The sequence below is a fragment of the Megascapheus bottae genome, chromosome 1 (assembly GCF_031878675.1).
Source record: "Megascapheus bottae isolate mThoBot1 chromosome 1, mThoBot2.hap1, whole genome shotgun sequence".
NCBI classification, from domain to species: domain Eukaryota; kingdom Metazoa; phylum Chordata; class Mammalia; order Rodentia; family Geomyidae; genus Megascapheus; species Megascapheus bottae.
Genome location: NC_143509.1, coordinates 413,039 through 427,421, shown reverse-complemented (window position 1 = coordinate 427,421; position 14,383 = coordinate 413,039). Strand labels below are relative to the sequence as shown.

The 14,383-nt window shown below is 67.1% G+C and overlaps 3 protein-coding genes across 5 annotated transcripts; 2 read left to right on the top strand and 1 right to left on the bottom strand.

Annotated features, from left to right (window-relative positions):
- The first annotated feature begins 1,895 nt into the window (after window positions 1–1,895).
- On the top strand, window positions 1,896–5,150 carry Isyna1 (inositol-3-phosphate synthase 1). Of its 3 annotated transcripts, none has more exons than XM_090334389.1 (11): window positions 1,896–1,984; window positions 2,173–2,307; window positions 2,447–2,563; window positions 3,002–3,134; window positions 3,238–3,431; window positions 3,514–3,663; window positions 3,742–3,957; window positions 4,051–4,215; window positions 4,358–4,471; window positions 4,565–4,782; window positions 4,857–5,150. In XM_090334389.1, exons 2-11 carry the CDS (start codon window positions 2,182–2,184, stop codon window positions 5,056–5,058), a joined length of 1,635 nt encoding a protein of 544 aa, XP_090190515.1. In that variant the 5' UTR covers window positions 1,896–1,984; window positions 2,173–2,181; the 3' UTR covers window positions 5,059–5,150. The 3 variants fall into 3 exon arrangements, with proteins under 3 accessions (XP_090190515.1, XP_090190497.1, XP_090190506.1); XM_090334371.1 differs by having other exon boundaries at window positions 2,402–2,563; XM_090334380.1 differs by lacking the exon at window positions 1,896–1,984 and having other exon boundaries at window positions 2,085–2,307; window positions 2,402–2,563.
- A 1,931-nt stretch (window positions 5,151–7,081) lies between these two features.
- Window positions 7,082–10,304, top strand: Lrrc25 (leucine rich repeat containing 25). The gene is made up of 2 exons (XM_090334552.1): window positions 7,082–7,870; window positions 10,074–10,304. The coding sequence occupies exons 1-2, from the start codon at window positions 7,083–7,085 to the stop codon at window positions 10,210–10,212; spliced, it is 927 nt and encodes a 308-aa protein (XP_090190678.1). The 5' UTR covers window position 7,082; the 3' UTR covers window positions 10,213–10,304.
- A 552-nt stretch (window positions 10,305–10,856) lies between these two features.
- Window positions 10,857–12,817, bottom strand: Gdf15 (growth differentiation factor 15). The gene is made up of 2 exons (XM_090351482.1): window positions 12,574–12,817; window positions 10,857–11,801 (listed from the first exon to the last, which is right to left on the bottom strand). Exons 1-2 carry the CDS (start codon window positions 12,815–12,817, stop codon window positions 11,152–11,154), a joined length of 894 nt encoding a protein of 297 aa, XP_090207608.1. The 3' UTR covers window positions 10,857–11,151.
- Between the last annotated feature and the right edge of the window lie 1,566 nt (window positions 12,818–14,383).

The window sequence follows — 14,383 nt, the reverse complement described above, 5'->3', positions numbered from 1 at the left end:
CTGGATGTACGGTATCACTGAGCCTTTTTGTGCTCAAGGCCAGCACTCTACCACTGGAGTCACAGCACCACTTCAGCTTTTTCTGAGTAGTTTATTGAATCTCACAGATTTTCCTGCTCTAGCTGGCTTTGAACCACAGTCCTCAGATCTCAGCCTTGTGGGTAGCTAGGATGACACGTGAGAGCCACTGTGCCCAACTTGGCCGTGTGAGTCCACTTATCTACTGCAAGTAGAAACGGAGCTGTGGCTTAAGTGGTAGAGCACCAGGCTTCAGCATAAAAAGCCCGGGAACAGTACCCAGGCATCTGAGTGGCCTTAGGATGGGCATGCATACTTGCACACGTATGTACACAGGCAGACAGGAAATTGCAAGCTGTGCAGGATGCGGAGCTGGGGCACCAGCCTTCCAGGGACATCTGTTCTCAAAGTCAATGCAGTGGCAGGCAGGCCTGACAGTCCAGGCGCTTGCTGCCCCCCACCAGGTCCACCCACACATTGGGTACCTCCCTCCAGCACCCCAGCTGCCTCTGCTTACTGGGGTCTTGAGTTGTAGGCACCCTGTTTCCATTTTTTTGGTTTTGTTTTGTTCTTTTGTGGGTCATGAGGCTTGAACTCTGGGCCTGGGCACTGTCCCTGAGCTCTTCAGCCCAAGGCTACCACCCTACTTTGAGCCACAGCCCCACTTCTCATTTTCTAGGGATTAATTGGAGATAAGAGTCTCACATTTCTTTATTGCCCTTGCTGGCTTTGAACCTTGATCCTCAGACCTCAGCCTCCTGAGTAGATGGGATGTTGGGCGTGAGCCACAGTGCCCAGCTTGGGCTCCTCATTTCTCACAGTGTGGAGAGCCCAGGGGTGATCCTGGTCCTTGGGTGTGCTTTTCTGTGTGTGTACACACACTTGAGTCTACCTGGCCAGACCCTGCACCGAGGATAAGAGACAAAAGCTGCAGATTTATTGCATCAAGAGGTTTACATGGACTGGGGAGTTGGCTCAGCGGTGGAGGGCTGGCCTCCATGTGTGATCCTAAAGAAAGGCATTCAGGCAAAGGCAGGAGAGCTGTGAGTTCAAGGACAGCCTGAGGAAAGCCGGCAGGATGCAGATGCCAGGGAGGGGACACGGTCTTATCAGTTGTCACATGGGGAGGCCAAAGACCATGGAGCAGCAGAGCCGCTGGGGCCAGAGGGCCTCTGCTCTGCGGTCCTCCTTGGAGCCTGTGCACCCCAGCACTGCTTTAGGGGTGCCCCGGGCCTAGCAGCATCCTGGCTCAGAAATGGGAATGACTGCCACGGGTGACAGCTCCCAGGAACCTTGGACAGCCGCCATTTGGTGGCAGCCCCTGGTGCAAGTCCTGTCTGCAGTGTGTCGGCCTGCAGTGGGAGAGGCCACAATCTCCTCTTTGCACTTCAAAACCCTTTCAGCAGCCACCATCTCTGGGCCCCTGCTCTGTGCCCAGCCCCCCGGCCCCTCAAAAGCAGCCTGGCGCCTTTCCCACGGCCGTTCCCAGCCCTCCACCTTCTGGACCGGCTCCAGCCTGGGAACTTTCCGCCCGCCTGAGGAGCCGCTTATTTTGGAAAGTTCTGGGGGAGCCGCCCCCGCCCGCCGGGTTCCCACGCTCCCATCGCCGCGCGGGGCGCCCCGTGCCCCCGGCAGGCCGGGGCGCGGCCCTGCCTCGGCTCCCCTGGAGGAGGGGAGGCCGAGGCCACGCGTGAAGGGGGACAGGGCTCCCCGCCCCCAGATGGGCCCCCCCCCCCGCTCCCGGGCCGCACCCCGTGACTTGGGGCGGGGAGCGGGGGCGGCTCTGCGCCCCCGCCCGCGCCGCTTCCGCCCGGCAGGGGACGGGGCTGGGGCAGCTGGGCCTCGAACTCCGGCCCCCCACCCCCACCCCGCGGCGCGGGGCCGGCCCCGAGTGGGCGGAGCCGGGGCGAGGCCGCGGCTTTATTCTCCGCGCCCGCGCGCCCGGCTCCCAGCCCATTCCGCTTCCGTGAGTGGGCCGGGGTGGGTGGCCGGGGTGGGCTCCGGGGCTGGGGGGTTCGGGGCTGGGGGCTCGGGGCGGGGGTCGGGGTCCACGCTGAGCTCCTTGGGGGACTCCGGGGCTCCGGGCTTGGGGACGTGGGGACTGTGGGGCTCCGAGCTGGGGCCGCGATCCGCGCTGAGCCCCTCCGGTCGCAGCTCGCCGCCATGGAGGCCGCCGCCGCCGCCGAGTTCCTGGTGGAGAGTCCCGACGTGGTCTACAGCCCCGAAGCCATCGAGGCGCGGTACGAGTACCGGACGACGCGCGTCTGCCGCGAGGGCGGCGGCCTGAAGGTGGGCGAGTGAGTGGCCGGTAGGGACGGGCGGCTGCCCGCCCGGCGCGTGGCGCCCAGGAGCCGGGCCGGGCTGATGACGCTGCCCGCCGCAGGTCCGGCCCACCGCGGTGCGCTACACCTTCCGGACCGCCCGGCAGGTGCCCCGACTCGGGGTCATGCTGGTCGGCTGGGGAGGCAACAACGGCTCCACGCTGACCGCGGCCGTGCTGGCCAACCGCCTGCGCCTGTCCTGGCCCACGCGCACCGGCCGCAAGGTGGGGGCCGCCGCGACCTGGGGGCGCCGGGGTCCGGAGGGAGCACTCCGGGGCGGGCGTGGGGGCGGAGCTTATAGCGGGAGGGCGTGCCCTGGAGGATGGGCGGGGCTACAGGGGTGTCCCGTGAAGAGGGCCTAGTGAGGCCTAGGAGGCGGGACCCAGGGCGGTGGGCGGGGCCAGGCGGGGCGGGCGTCCCTGGAAAGCCACCAGTGAGGCATCAGGAGGCGGGGCCCTGCGGGGGCGGGGTGTCCCTGGAAAGCCACCAGTGAGGCCTCAGGAGGCGGGGCCCGGGGCGGTGGGCGCGCCCTCCAGAGGGGCGCGGACTGCGTTTTAGGCATGGGCTGAGCCTCTGAACTGCAAAAGGGAGGTTGTGTGGCGGAGCCTGGGGCTCAGGCTGGGACCCGCTCTAGGCCCAACCCCTGCGTCTGCCGCCCTCAGGAAGCCAACTACTACGGATCGTTGACCCAGTCTGGCACCGTGAGCCTGGGCCTGGATGCTGAAGGCCAGGAGGTGTTTGTGCCCTTCTGCGCAATGCTACCTATGGTGGCGCCGAACGACCTGGTGTTCGATGGTGGGCGGGGCCTGGGGCTGGAGGCGGAGGGGCGGGGTCCCCAGGGCCCCTGATCGGGGCTCGGTCGAGCTCACGTGAAGATCCCCGCGCCCGCCTCCTCCAGGCTGGGACATTTCGTCGCTGAACCTTGCGGAGGCCATGCGGCGCGCACAGGTGTTGGATTGCCACCTGCAGGAGCAGCTGTGGCCGCACATGGAGCACCTGCGACCCCGGCCCTCGGTCTACATCCCTGAGTTCATCGCCGCCAACCAGAGCGCACGGGCCGACAACCTCATCCCGGGCTCGCGCGCAGAGCAGGTGCCACCCCGTCCCTCCAGCTTGCGCGGGCACGGGTGGCGCGGGCTCCGGTGCCGCGTCTCAGCGACCCCTCCCCTCCCAGTTGGAGCAGATCCGCAAGGACATCCAGGACTTCCGGGCCAGCGCAGGGCTGGACAAGGTCATCGTGCTGTGGACGGCCAACACCGAGCGTTTCTGCGAAGTGGTTCCAGGACTCAACGACACCGCCGAGAACCTCCTGCGCACCATCCAGGTGGGCACGCGCCGGGCCGGGCCGCGGTCAGCCTGCGTCCGGTCCCCTCGCTGACCGCTCCTTTTGCCGGGCCTGCAGGTGGGAGGAGAAGTGTCGCCGTCCACGCTCTTTGCCGTGGCCAGCATCCTGGAGGGCTGCGCTTTCCTCAACGGGTCCCCACAGAACACGCTGGTGCCGGGCGCGCTAGAGCTGGCCTCGCAGCACCGCGTGTTCGTGGGCGGTGATGACTTCAAGTCCGGCCAAACCAAGGTCAAGTCCGTGCTCGTGGACTTCCTCATCGGCTCCGGTCTTAAGGTGCGCGGGCAGGGGGTGCGCGGTGTGGTGCGGGAAGGGCGCTGGGCCGGGCTCCTCCGGCCTAGCGCCGCTCCCGGGCTGTGGTCACCGCAGACCATGTCCATCGTGAGCTACAACCACCTGGGCAACAACGACGGGCAGAACCTGTCGGCGCCGCAGCAGTTCCGCGCCAAGGAGGTGTCCAAGAGCAGCGTGGTGGATGACATGGTGCACAGCAACCCCGTGCTCTACGCGCCGGGCCAGCACCCAGACCACTGCGTGCGTGGGGCGGAGACGGGGGCGGGGCGGTGGGGCGGGGCCCCGGGAGGTCTTCTCCTAGGACAAGCGTGGAGGTGGGGGCGGCCGGGCCGGGCCGGGGCAAGGGCGTCCAGGACGACGGGCGGCACTCTGCGGCCCCCAGGTGGTCATCAAGTACGTGCCCTACGTGGGCGACAGCAAGCGCGCGCTGGACGAGTACACCTCGGAGCTGATGCTGGGCGGCACCAACACGCTGGTGCTGCACAACACGTGCGAGGTGCGTGGAGGGGCGGGGCCTGGGGAAGGAACGGGGGCGGGCCTGGGGAAGGGGCGGGGCGCCCGGAGGCCCCGCCCTGACCGCCCTCCGCAGGACTCGCTGCTGGCCGCGCCCATCATGCTGGACCTGGTGCTGCTCACCGAGCTGTGCCAGCGCGTGAGCTTCTCCACCGACGCCGACCCCGAGCCACAGGGCTTCCACACAGTGCTGTCGCTGCTCAGCTTCCTCTTCAAGGCCCCGCTCGTGCCGCCCGGCAGCCCGGTGGTGAACGCGCTTTTCCGCCAGCGCAGCTGCATCGAGAACATCCTCAGGTGGGCGCGGGCGGTGCGGGGGCCGCGCGGGGACGGGGGCGGCCCGGGCCCCGCTGATGCCGCCCCTCCGCCAGGGCCTGCGTGGGGCTCCCGCCCCAGAATCACATGCTGCTGGAGCACAAGATGGAGCGGCCCTACCGCCTCGCCCAGGCCTGCGGCCCGCTCGCCGCCGCCAGCCCACTGTCGTGCAAGACGCAGCCGGCGGCCGCCAACGGCTGCACCGGCGACGCCCACGGCCACCCGCAGCCCCTGGCTCCCCAGATGCCCACCGCGTGACGCTGTGGTCGCGCGGCCCCACCGCCCCGCTCTTCTGTCGGCTGAGTCCAGCCTACCCAGTTTTCCCCAACAATAAAACGCTTAGAAATGCCGCTTGCTGGCCCGGATGGGGGTGGCGGGCGCCCTCACCCAAGGCCCCGGCGAGGCGTGGGAGGAAGGAGACCAAAAACGGGACTATTGACTGGAGGACGCGGGGAGGTCGGCCCTCTTCCAGGACCACTGCGGAGGCACCGAGGGGGCCCGGGCTCAGCCCCAGCCTGGCGGGGATCGAACCTCGGCCACGCAGGGCTGGGGGAAGAAACGCGGCGGGCCTCCGCCCCCCAGGCCTCGGGCCTGCGGAGCGCCTGAGTGATGACAGCGCTGTCCTGGGCACGGTGGCCCCGCCCCGCGGCCCGGATTGGCCGAGCTCAGCTGCGCTCTGCCCTGATTGGCTAAAGGCGCTGAAGCCAGCATGTGGATTAGTAGAGGAGAGGAGCCGCGAGATGAGGGGCCCAGGCGGCCGCAGGCGAGCGGGGGTGGGGTCTGCGGGACAGTGGGCGCGCTGGGATCCCACATCGCCTCGCCTGCAGACTAAGCGCTGCTTCAGGACTCAGGTTCCCGGCTGCCCTCAGAACCGGAGGCCGTGGGCAGAGCTGGGGCGGTGAGGGCAGGCGCGGCCCCAGGCCAGCCAGGAATCTCAGTGCAGAGAAGGGGTAGAGAGAGGAGAAGGCCGAGTCCTCCCTAGCCCCCGCCTTCCCTGGCTCAAGACCCGGACGCCCGCGGAGCCGCAGCTCCCCGAGCCCTGTGCCCGTGGGGCGGGTCCCGGGCTGGAGGGGGGCAGCAAGGAGATCCAGAACAAGGAGCCTTGCCTCCCCCAGGGCGGATCAGGGCCTCTGGAGCCGGGGCGACGGGAAAGGGTGGAAGAAGTGGACGGGGACCAACACGGACACCGTCTGCCTCCCCCCAGGCTGGGTCCCCACCCCAGCCTTACAGCCAACCCAGCTGGGCGCCGGCTCGTGGGTCCCGGCTGGGTTCACAGCACCACCAGGCCACACTCTCTCGGCCCAAACCTTTGCTTTTGCAGTCCCTCTCACCATGCCCACCACTGAGGCCACACCCACTCAAGGCAGCCACGCCCATTCCCCCCCACACTCAAGAATGTCTTTTCCTCAGTGGCACTTGACCACGTGCCAGCAGCTAGCCGGCCACGCCCACCTCCGGTCGCCACACCCCTCCTCTTGGCCACGCCCACGCCGTGATGGACCTGACCTACACTCTCACCTCACCACATCCACTGCTCGCTGACCACGCCCACCCCTCTAGGACCCCGCCCATCGACCACACCCACGTCGCAGGCCACGCCCCGTCGTCGGCCACGCCTCTCCCCTGACCCCGCCCACCCTTCGCTGGCCACGCCCGCCCCTGGGAGCCTGGCTCACCTCAGTGGAGCCGACATCAGGAAGCGGGCCTGGTGGCAAGGCCGCAGCGCTGCCGCCCCAGCAAGAGGGAAGTGGGCCCGGCGGCCCCGCCCTGGCCCGCGGGGGGCCCTGCGACTCCCGCTCCTCCCCGCTCCTCCCCCGCACCAGTTCCTCTTCGCCCAGTCGCTCCAGCGCGGAGGCCCAGGCGCCGGGACTTCGGCGATCTGCTCGGTGCTTCGAGGCTCCGGCCACGACAGGTGAGCCAGGACCCGGGGCCGCGAGCCCCAGCCGCCCGTGGAGGGGGGCAGCTGGCTTCCGGGGCAGCCGCTCCTTTACATCCCGCCTGGTGGGGCCAAGTGAGCAGTGATGGACAAGGTGGGAAGGGGCTGGTCAGGGCCTGGCCTTGTCTGCCATGCCCCGGCCAGGGCCAGCGAGGTGCTGTTAGGAAACTGAGGCTGGGGACCAGAGATTGCGGTGTGACAGGCCAGGAGCTGCGCTGTGCTATGCTATTTCCCAAGTAGCTTGAGCCTCTGGGAGCTTCGGGAGAAGTGACCACACTCTGGGCGGAGAGCGCGGTGCCACAGGACTGTGGTCGACCGCCCTCGTCTGCCCGTCCCTAGGTGGGCCATGGGCATGCCCTCGGCCTGGCTGCTGCTGCCGCCGATGCTGCAGGGGCTGGCCAGCCTGTGCCTTGCCTGCTCCGTGGTCTCCGGGGACGTGGACTGGACCAGGGAATTCAGTGACACGTGTCTGAACTTCAGCGGCCAGAGTGTGCGGCTGCCCCAGAACGAGCCTCTGCGGGCTAGGCGCGTGCAAGTCCTCGACCTGTCCAACAATGGCCTCCGCGAGCTCCCACCGGCCTTCTTCAGAGACCTGGAGGGGCTGCAGACCTTGAATGTGGCCAGGAACCCGCTGAGCCATGTGGCGGCCACCCTGGCTGCTCGATGCAGCCTTGACCTCCAGGCTGACTGCAGCTGCGTGCTGGCCGTCTGGCTCCAGACTCGTCGGGACAACTGCTCTGGCCCGTGGTCCCTGCAGTGTGTGCACGAGGCCACTGGGGCCTCCCAGAACCTGTCCACCTTCCTGGAGACCAGCTGTCCCCTGGGCCCAACCCCGGCCACCATTGGGGCAGCAGTGGCCGGTAGCCTCATCATTTTTGGGATCGTCATGGCCGGCTCACTGCTGGCCTGGAGACTCCGGAGCCAGCGGGGGGTCATAGGCCAGGGTAAAGGCTGGGGTGCTCAGGACGCAGCCAGAGCCGGAGTCAGAGCTAGGCCCGGCTCACAGCCACGGTACAGTAGCCGGGGCCCCCGCGCCACGGGCCAAGGGGCTGCCCCGCCCCCTTCATCCACACCCGACTACGAGAACATGGTCATTGGCCCAGCAGCCAAGGAGCCCCAGGGGTTTCCACACAGGTGAGTGACCGACCCCACATGGGCAAACAGGCAGACCGGGCTGGCCAGGGGTTCAAAATCCTAGCTCTGCTCACCATCGTGAGGGCCCCTTGTGGTGCCCAGAGCTTGGAGCGAGCCCTGGCTCTGCTTCCTGCGTGCTGTACATCCTAAGGCCTGGAGCGGTACCATTCTGAGCTCCCCGGGCTGCTGGGTGAGAGCTGGGGAAGTTCCTGTCCGTGGGAACTGTCCCTGCTTTGAGACCCATAAAACCCATTTTCTGGATGGGGAGGGAGAGGCAGAGGGCTGCCGGGCCCGGCCGTGGAGGGGCTCAATGCCCTGTGCTGGTCCTGCAGAGGCCCGGGGGCTGCCTTTGCACCTCCCTCCCTTCCTCCTGTAATGGAACAGCTGCCAAACTGCTTTGAACCACAGACAGGGCCAGGGCGGTCCTGCGAGTTCCAGCTCTGAGGGAGGAGGGGCAGGGGAGACTGAGAGTGCGGAGACCAGAGGGGCAGGGGATGCCTGGAGCCTGGAGGCTGGGCTGTTCTCAGAAATGAGCCAGTTATGCAAAGCAGGTACAAACTTGGACAAAGCAGAAGTGACCACAGCTGCAGGGCTGTGGTGAGAGCGACTCAGGAGGCTGAGATCTGAGGATCTGGGTTCAAGGCCAGCCTGGGAAGGACAGTCTGTGAGACTCCTCACCAGGGACCACAAAAAGCTGGAGGTGAAGCTGTGGCTCAAGTGCTAGAGTTGTAACCTTGAGCTCAAAGCTCACCAAACCCTGAGTTCAAGCCCCGGGACCGGCCAGGGGCCCTGCCTCCCGGTGTGCCTGGCCTCTAAGTGGATTGTTAGAGTTCGCCCTGTGGTTTCTAGTTGCTGAAGAAGGGAGGGGGAGGATTTGTGCAAGGTTACACAGCGTGGCAGGGCTTTTCTCTGCCGACCCTATGGGTTCAGGAAGTTTAAAGTGTGAATGACTCACAGATGCCACTCAACCATAGGGTTTTTTCTCCTCTTCCTCCTCCTCCTTTTTCTTTTAAAGAGAGAGAGCCTTAATGTTGCTCAGACCGGCCTCAAACTCCTGACTTCTGTGCTCCTTCTCCCTCTGCCTGCTGAGTAGCTGGGATTGCAGATGGTGGGCCAGCACACTGGGCTCTGAGTGGCTGTCTGGCTTTTATATTTATTGTTATTATTATTATTGTTATGTTTGATCCCAGACCTGGAGCACATTAGTTCTTAGTTGTTTGTTTACTGCCTGTAGCAGTCCTATCTGGCCTGAACTCATGACCTCTTCCCCACCTCCCTTGTCCTGGGGTCACAGCGGGAGCTCTGCGCCTGTGAGAGGTTTATTTATATCATTGCCCCAATGTTGTGGCTTTAGGGGACCCAGGAAGACATTTTCCCTGTCAGGCAGGTGCTGGCTCCAGTCAGCCTCTCTCTGAGGCCTGCAGGGCCCAGCTTCCAGTTTTTCAAGAGGAAACTGAAACTTGATTTCAGTGTAAAACTCAGCCAGCATCTCAATTTTAGGGAAGGAAAAGGCCTCTGGTTTCTCTGGCCTCAGATAGCTGTAGGGGGAGGGGGAAGAGGGGGGATTCCCTACCTTCTCTGAGTGATCTGGGCTCAGCTGGGAAAGCAGAGCAGCACCCCTGCCTCGGTTTCTCAGATTGTACACTGATCCTTCTTTTCAGAAGGAGGCCTGGCCCAGCCAGCTTAAACCCATCTCACTCACTCATAGTGAGCCTGGCTCCAGTGTCGTCCTAGGTTCTCTGGAAGCTGAGATTTGAAGATGGTGGTTCTAAGCCAGCCTGGGCACCGTGGGGGAGGGGGCTGGTCCTGGCATTTGAACTCAGGGCCTGGCTTTGCTCTAAGCTAGCACTCTACCACTAGAGCCACAGCACCACTGAATGCTTTTTCTGTGTATGTGGTTCTGAGGAATGGAACCATGGCTTCATGCATCAAGACAAGCACTCTACCCCTAGGCCACACTCCTGGTCTTCCATGAGAGTCTTATAGCTACTTAACCACCAAAAAGTCAGAAGTGGGGTGCTTCCAGACCCTGAGTTCAAGCCCCAGGACTGCCTATCTACACCAACACACACACACACACTCACACACTCACACACATGAACACAATCCCAGGTGGAGCTGTGACCCTCGGTGGCGTGTGATGTGGAGTAAGTAGCCTCTCCTCTCAGAGCCTCCACTTGGGGCTGACACAATGTCTTCACAGGGCCCTGGCTTCTGAGGACGGCAACTTCTACATGAACTACGACGGCCCCAGTATGGACCTGCAGGCTGTCTACTGCAATCTGGAGTCCCTGGGCCAGGCCCCGCAGGATGAAGAGGAGTACATGGCTCATGGGTGCTGAGCTGCATGGCTGCCTCCATGCGGCCCTTGTGGGGGTCCCCAGGGAGGGCATGGGGTGATCCAGCTGCTCCCTGGCCAATGGGCCAGCCGCCCACACAGCCTCCAAGGGGCAGATGAGGGGACAGGGCCACAGCCTTGCTCCCGTCTGTGCAACTGTTGCTTAATAAAAGCTCCAGGAGTCACAGGCTGTGGGCTCCGCATCTGTGGCTCTCAGGTCCTGGGGGACCTGGGGCACCCAGCCCGCTCCCTGCCTGGCTCCATTCATCCTCCAGCTTCAGCTCTGGCCTCAGCACCAGGCTGGGCCTGGCTGTGGTGAGCGGAGCTGGAAGATAGAACGTGCAGGAAGACGTTGCGCACAATTCACCGATCCCCCCCGTTTCTAGCTGTCTGAAGGATCAGGGCTTTGCCAGGTGCACAGATGTGATGGGGGAGTGAGGCGGGCACTGTCCACGTGTCTTAGGAACAAGCTAATGGAGGACGGATGGGGATACAGGGCCCTGGGGTCCATGAGCATCTTCAGACTGTGAGACACCCCAAAACCCTGCACCCATTTTTGACACCCATCCTATGTCAGGTGCTCTGGAGAAAGTGAGGTCGGCACACAGGGCCATGGACACCTCAGGAATCTGTTCAGCATCCACTTTACTACAAGAACATTAAATAAGTAAACATTCTGGGTAGAAACTAATAAATAAATAATAAATACAGACATAAATATACCCATAGAGGACAAATAGGGAGTAGGGGGCGGAGTAGGCGCCCCGGGCCCCTGGGGATCAGGACCGCGGGCGCAGGCCCCCGGTGGGTGTGCTCGCCGGGACGCCCACGGGCGGGCTCGCGGGTGAGTGCCCGAGGCGGGCGAGCCCACGGGCGGGCGCAGGTGCGCGTGCAGGCGGGGGCGCAGACGGGCGCGCCAGGGAGGGCGCGGGGCTCAGGCCGCTCAGGCGCAGTGGCAGCTCCTGGGGACGAGGTCCTCGAAGGTCCTGAGCGCCGCGTCGCCGCCCTCGCCGCGGAGGGCCAGGACCACCGGCTCGTAGTCGGAGGGGACGCAGCAGGGCGCGGGCACGGCGTCGGGCCGCAGGCTGTGCAGGCGCGCCTTGGCCTGCGCGTGCGTGCCGGCCGGCCGGTAGCGGGCGGGGCAGGCGCCGGCGCACACGCGCAGCTGCAGCTCGGGCGGGGACAGCAGCCAGTCGGCCCAGCCCAGGTCCTCGGGCGAGGCGCGCACCGTGTGCAGCCGGCAGCAGCGCCCGGGGCCCAGCGGGCAGCGGTCGCGCTGGTCCGCGTGCGCGCTGCGGCGCCTCCTGGCGGCGCGCGCCCGCAGGTGCAGCTCCAGCTGCGGCCGGGCGCCGGGCTCCGGGGGCGCGGAGGGCGCGGGGGACGCGGGCCGGGGCAGGCGCAGGCGTAGCGCGTCCGCCCGGAGTGCCCGGAGGCGGAGCTCGCGCCGCAGAGGCCTCGTCACGTCCCACGCGCCGGGCGCCGTCGAGGACAGCCGGAGCAGGGCCCGGTGCACGTGGTAGGTGGCGGGGAGACCCCGCGTCAGGGACGCTCGGGAGAGGCGCAGCAGCAGGTGGCCGTGGGATCCCAGCCGCACTGCGGGGAGGACAGAGAGCAAGGGTCACGAAGACTGCGCCGAGAGCGGGGCCCCGGGACCACCCTCCACCGGCCCCGGCCGCGTCGCCCTCGGGGGGGGGGGGGGGACCTCCGTCCGCCGCTTGCCACCGCCATCCTCCTGCGCCCATCCGCCCGAGGTGGACCGGAGGTGCCCAGGGAACACTGAGGGCGAGGGCAGGACGGGGTCTCCGGAAGCCGTGCCGGGTCAGGCCGGTGGGCTGGGCAAGGATGTGGGCGTGGCCAGCGCGCTGGGGCGGGGCCGGCGAGGGCGGGGCTGAGAGGTACGGGGCGGGCGGGGCGGGGCCGGCGTGAAGCCATGGTGATTTGATGCGAGCAGGGGCGGGGCCAGCGCCGGAGGGGGCGGTGCCCTGGAGGGACTGGGGCGGGGCCTGCACCTGCCGGGGGCGGGGCCGGGGCTCGCCCCGCCTCTCCCGCCCGCCCCCCTCTCCCTCTCGGGCAGCACCAGTCTCCGCATCTGGACCAGCGATTGCGTCAGATTCGGAACCGGCTCCAGCAGGTTCTTCCCACCGCTCGCCGCCGGCCCCGCCGCCCGCGCCCGGGACCCCCGCGCCTCCCACCGCATCCCAGCCGAGCCTCCATCCTGGGGCCCGCTCCGACACCCCGGAGTCATCCAGCCCGGCTTCCCCCCGGGCCGACCCGCCCACCAGGGATGCCCGCGCCCACGTGTGGACACGGAGGCCCCCGGGACGGCGGTGGAACACGGGGCGCAGGGACCCGCGGTGGCACTCACCTTCCGGAACGATGATCCGGACTGCGCGGGCGGCGTTCGCGTCCGCCCAGCCCTGGCCGGTGCGCAGCCGGGCCAGCAGGTCCTGGTAGCGCCGCCGCGCGTCCCGCGCGCGGGCGTCGGGGGCGACGAGGCGGCGCTGCGCGGCCGGCGGCTGGGCGGCCCCGGGCGGCGGGCACGCGAGCGCCAGCAGCGCCAGCAGCGCCAGCAGCGGCGGGCCGGCCGGGGGCGCAGGGCGCGCGGCCATGGCGGGCGCGGGGCTCCGGGTTCTGGTCTTCGAAACCCGCCGGCTGTCGCCGCCTTTATAGTGGCCGGACTTTGCCCACCCCGCCCCGCCCCGCCGGATCAAACGCTCCCGTGATTGCTGGGCGGGAGCCCCGGCACTTTGGGGGGGGGAGGCGGCAAAGACGGAGAACAAGCTTGGACAAGTTCCGGAAACATGGGGACAGACCCACACTCTGCAGAAACGGGGGCGACGGAGAGCGCTGGGGCCCGTCCGGAGAGCTCCTACGCGTCCTTCAAAGCCTCTTCTAAAGCCCTTCTCCACCAAGTGCCCCCGGCCGGGCTCAGGCCTGGCGCCCGGGCGGTCGTCGAGGGGCCTTGGCCAGGGCGTGCGGTGACCCCGCCTGAGGGGGCAGGACGGTGCCCGGGGCCCTGGCCAGGGCCGTCACCCGACAATCGATGCTGACCGCGGAGTCCAGCCCCCGCGCGGCCACGGCCCCGGCCCAGGGCACGGGCTGGGGCACATCCCGGGGGGACGGCCCGGGCCCTGTGCACACGGCCCTAGGGACCCGCGGACCCCGCTCCCACGCCTGGCCGAGGGCTCCCGGCCTTCCAGGACTGCGGCCGACGCTTGGACACCGGGCGCCCGGCGAGGCAGGGGGCGGCTGTGGAGGCCAGACCGGGTCTCCCCAGAGCCGGGGAGCCTCTGAGCCCCGCGCCCACCCCTCCGCCCGCCCGGTTCTCCGGTCGGCGCGCGCCCTCTGGCGGCCGCGCTTGGGCCCCGCCCGCGAGCTGCTCCGTGGCGGCCTCGATCCACGGGGGGAACCGGGGAGCCCGCGCCTCAGGCGAGGGCCAGGCCCCGGGGCCGGCCCGGGTGGGGGCGCAGGCGAGGCGCCTCGAGGGACCCACACCCCGGGCGGGGGCAGCCGACCGCCCGGCCCCACGGTTCCCTCCCGAGATTCATGCACCCGTGGTGCAGGTCGACGTCCCCGCCTTTGTGCTGCCCGGGCTGCTGGTGCGCAGAGACGGCTGGACCCGCTGGTCCAGCACCGGGCGCGCACTAGTGCTCCATCCTGCCCCGCCCCTGCCCCTTTATTTCTGTGCCTGTCTTGGGGTTTGAGCTTTTACGCTCAAGGCCTGTGCTCGACCACCTGAGCCACATCTCCATTTCCAGCTTTTTGGTGGTTAACTAGGGAGAGGTGAGAGTCTCCCCGCCAGGCACGGTAGCCCACGCCTGTGATCCAAACTACTCAGGAGGCTGAGATCTGAAGAGGGCGGTTCAAAGCCAGCCAGGGCACTGAAGTCCTTGAGACTCTGACCTCCAATTAACCACTAGGAAACCGGAAGTGGGGCTGTGGCTTAAGGGTAGAGCACTAGCTGAAGAGCTTAGGGACAGCGCCCAGGCCGAGTTCAAGCCCTAGGACTGATGAGAGAGAGAGAGTGAGTGTGTGTCATGGACTTTCCTGACCAGCCCAGGCTGGCTTCAAACCACCACCCTCAGAGCTTAGCGCCCTAGTAGCTGGGGTACAGGTGGGAGCCGCTAGCACTCAGCCTCAGCTAGAGTTCTTTTTTGATCCAGGGTCTCAAGACA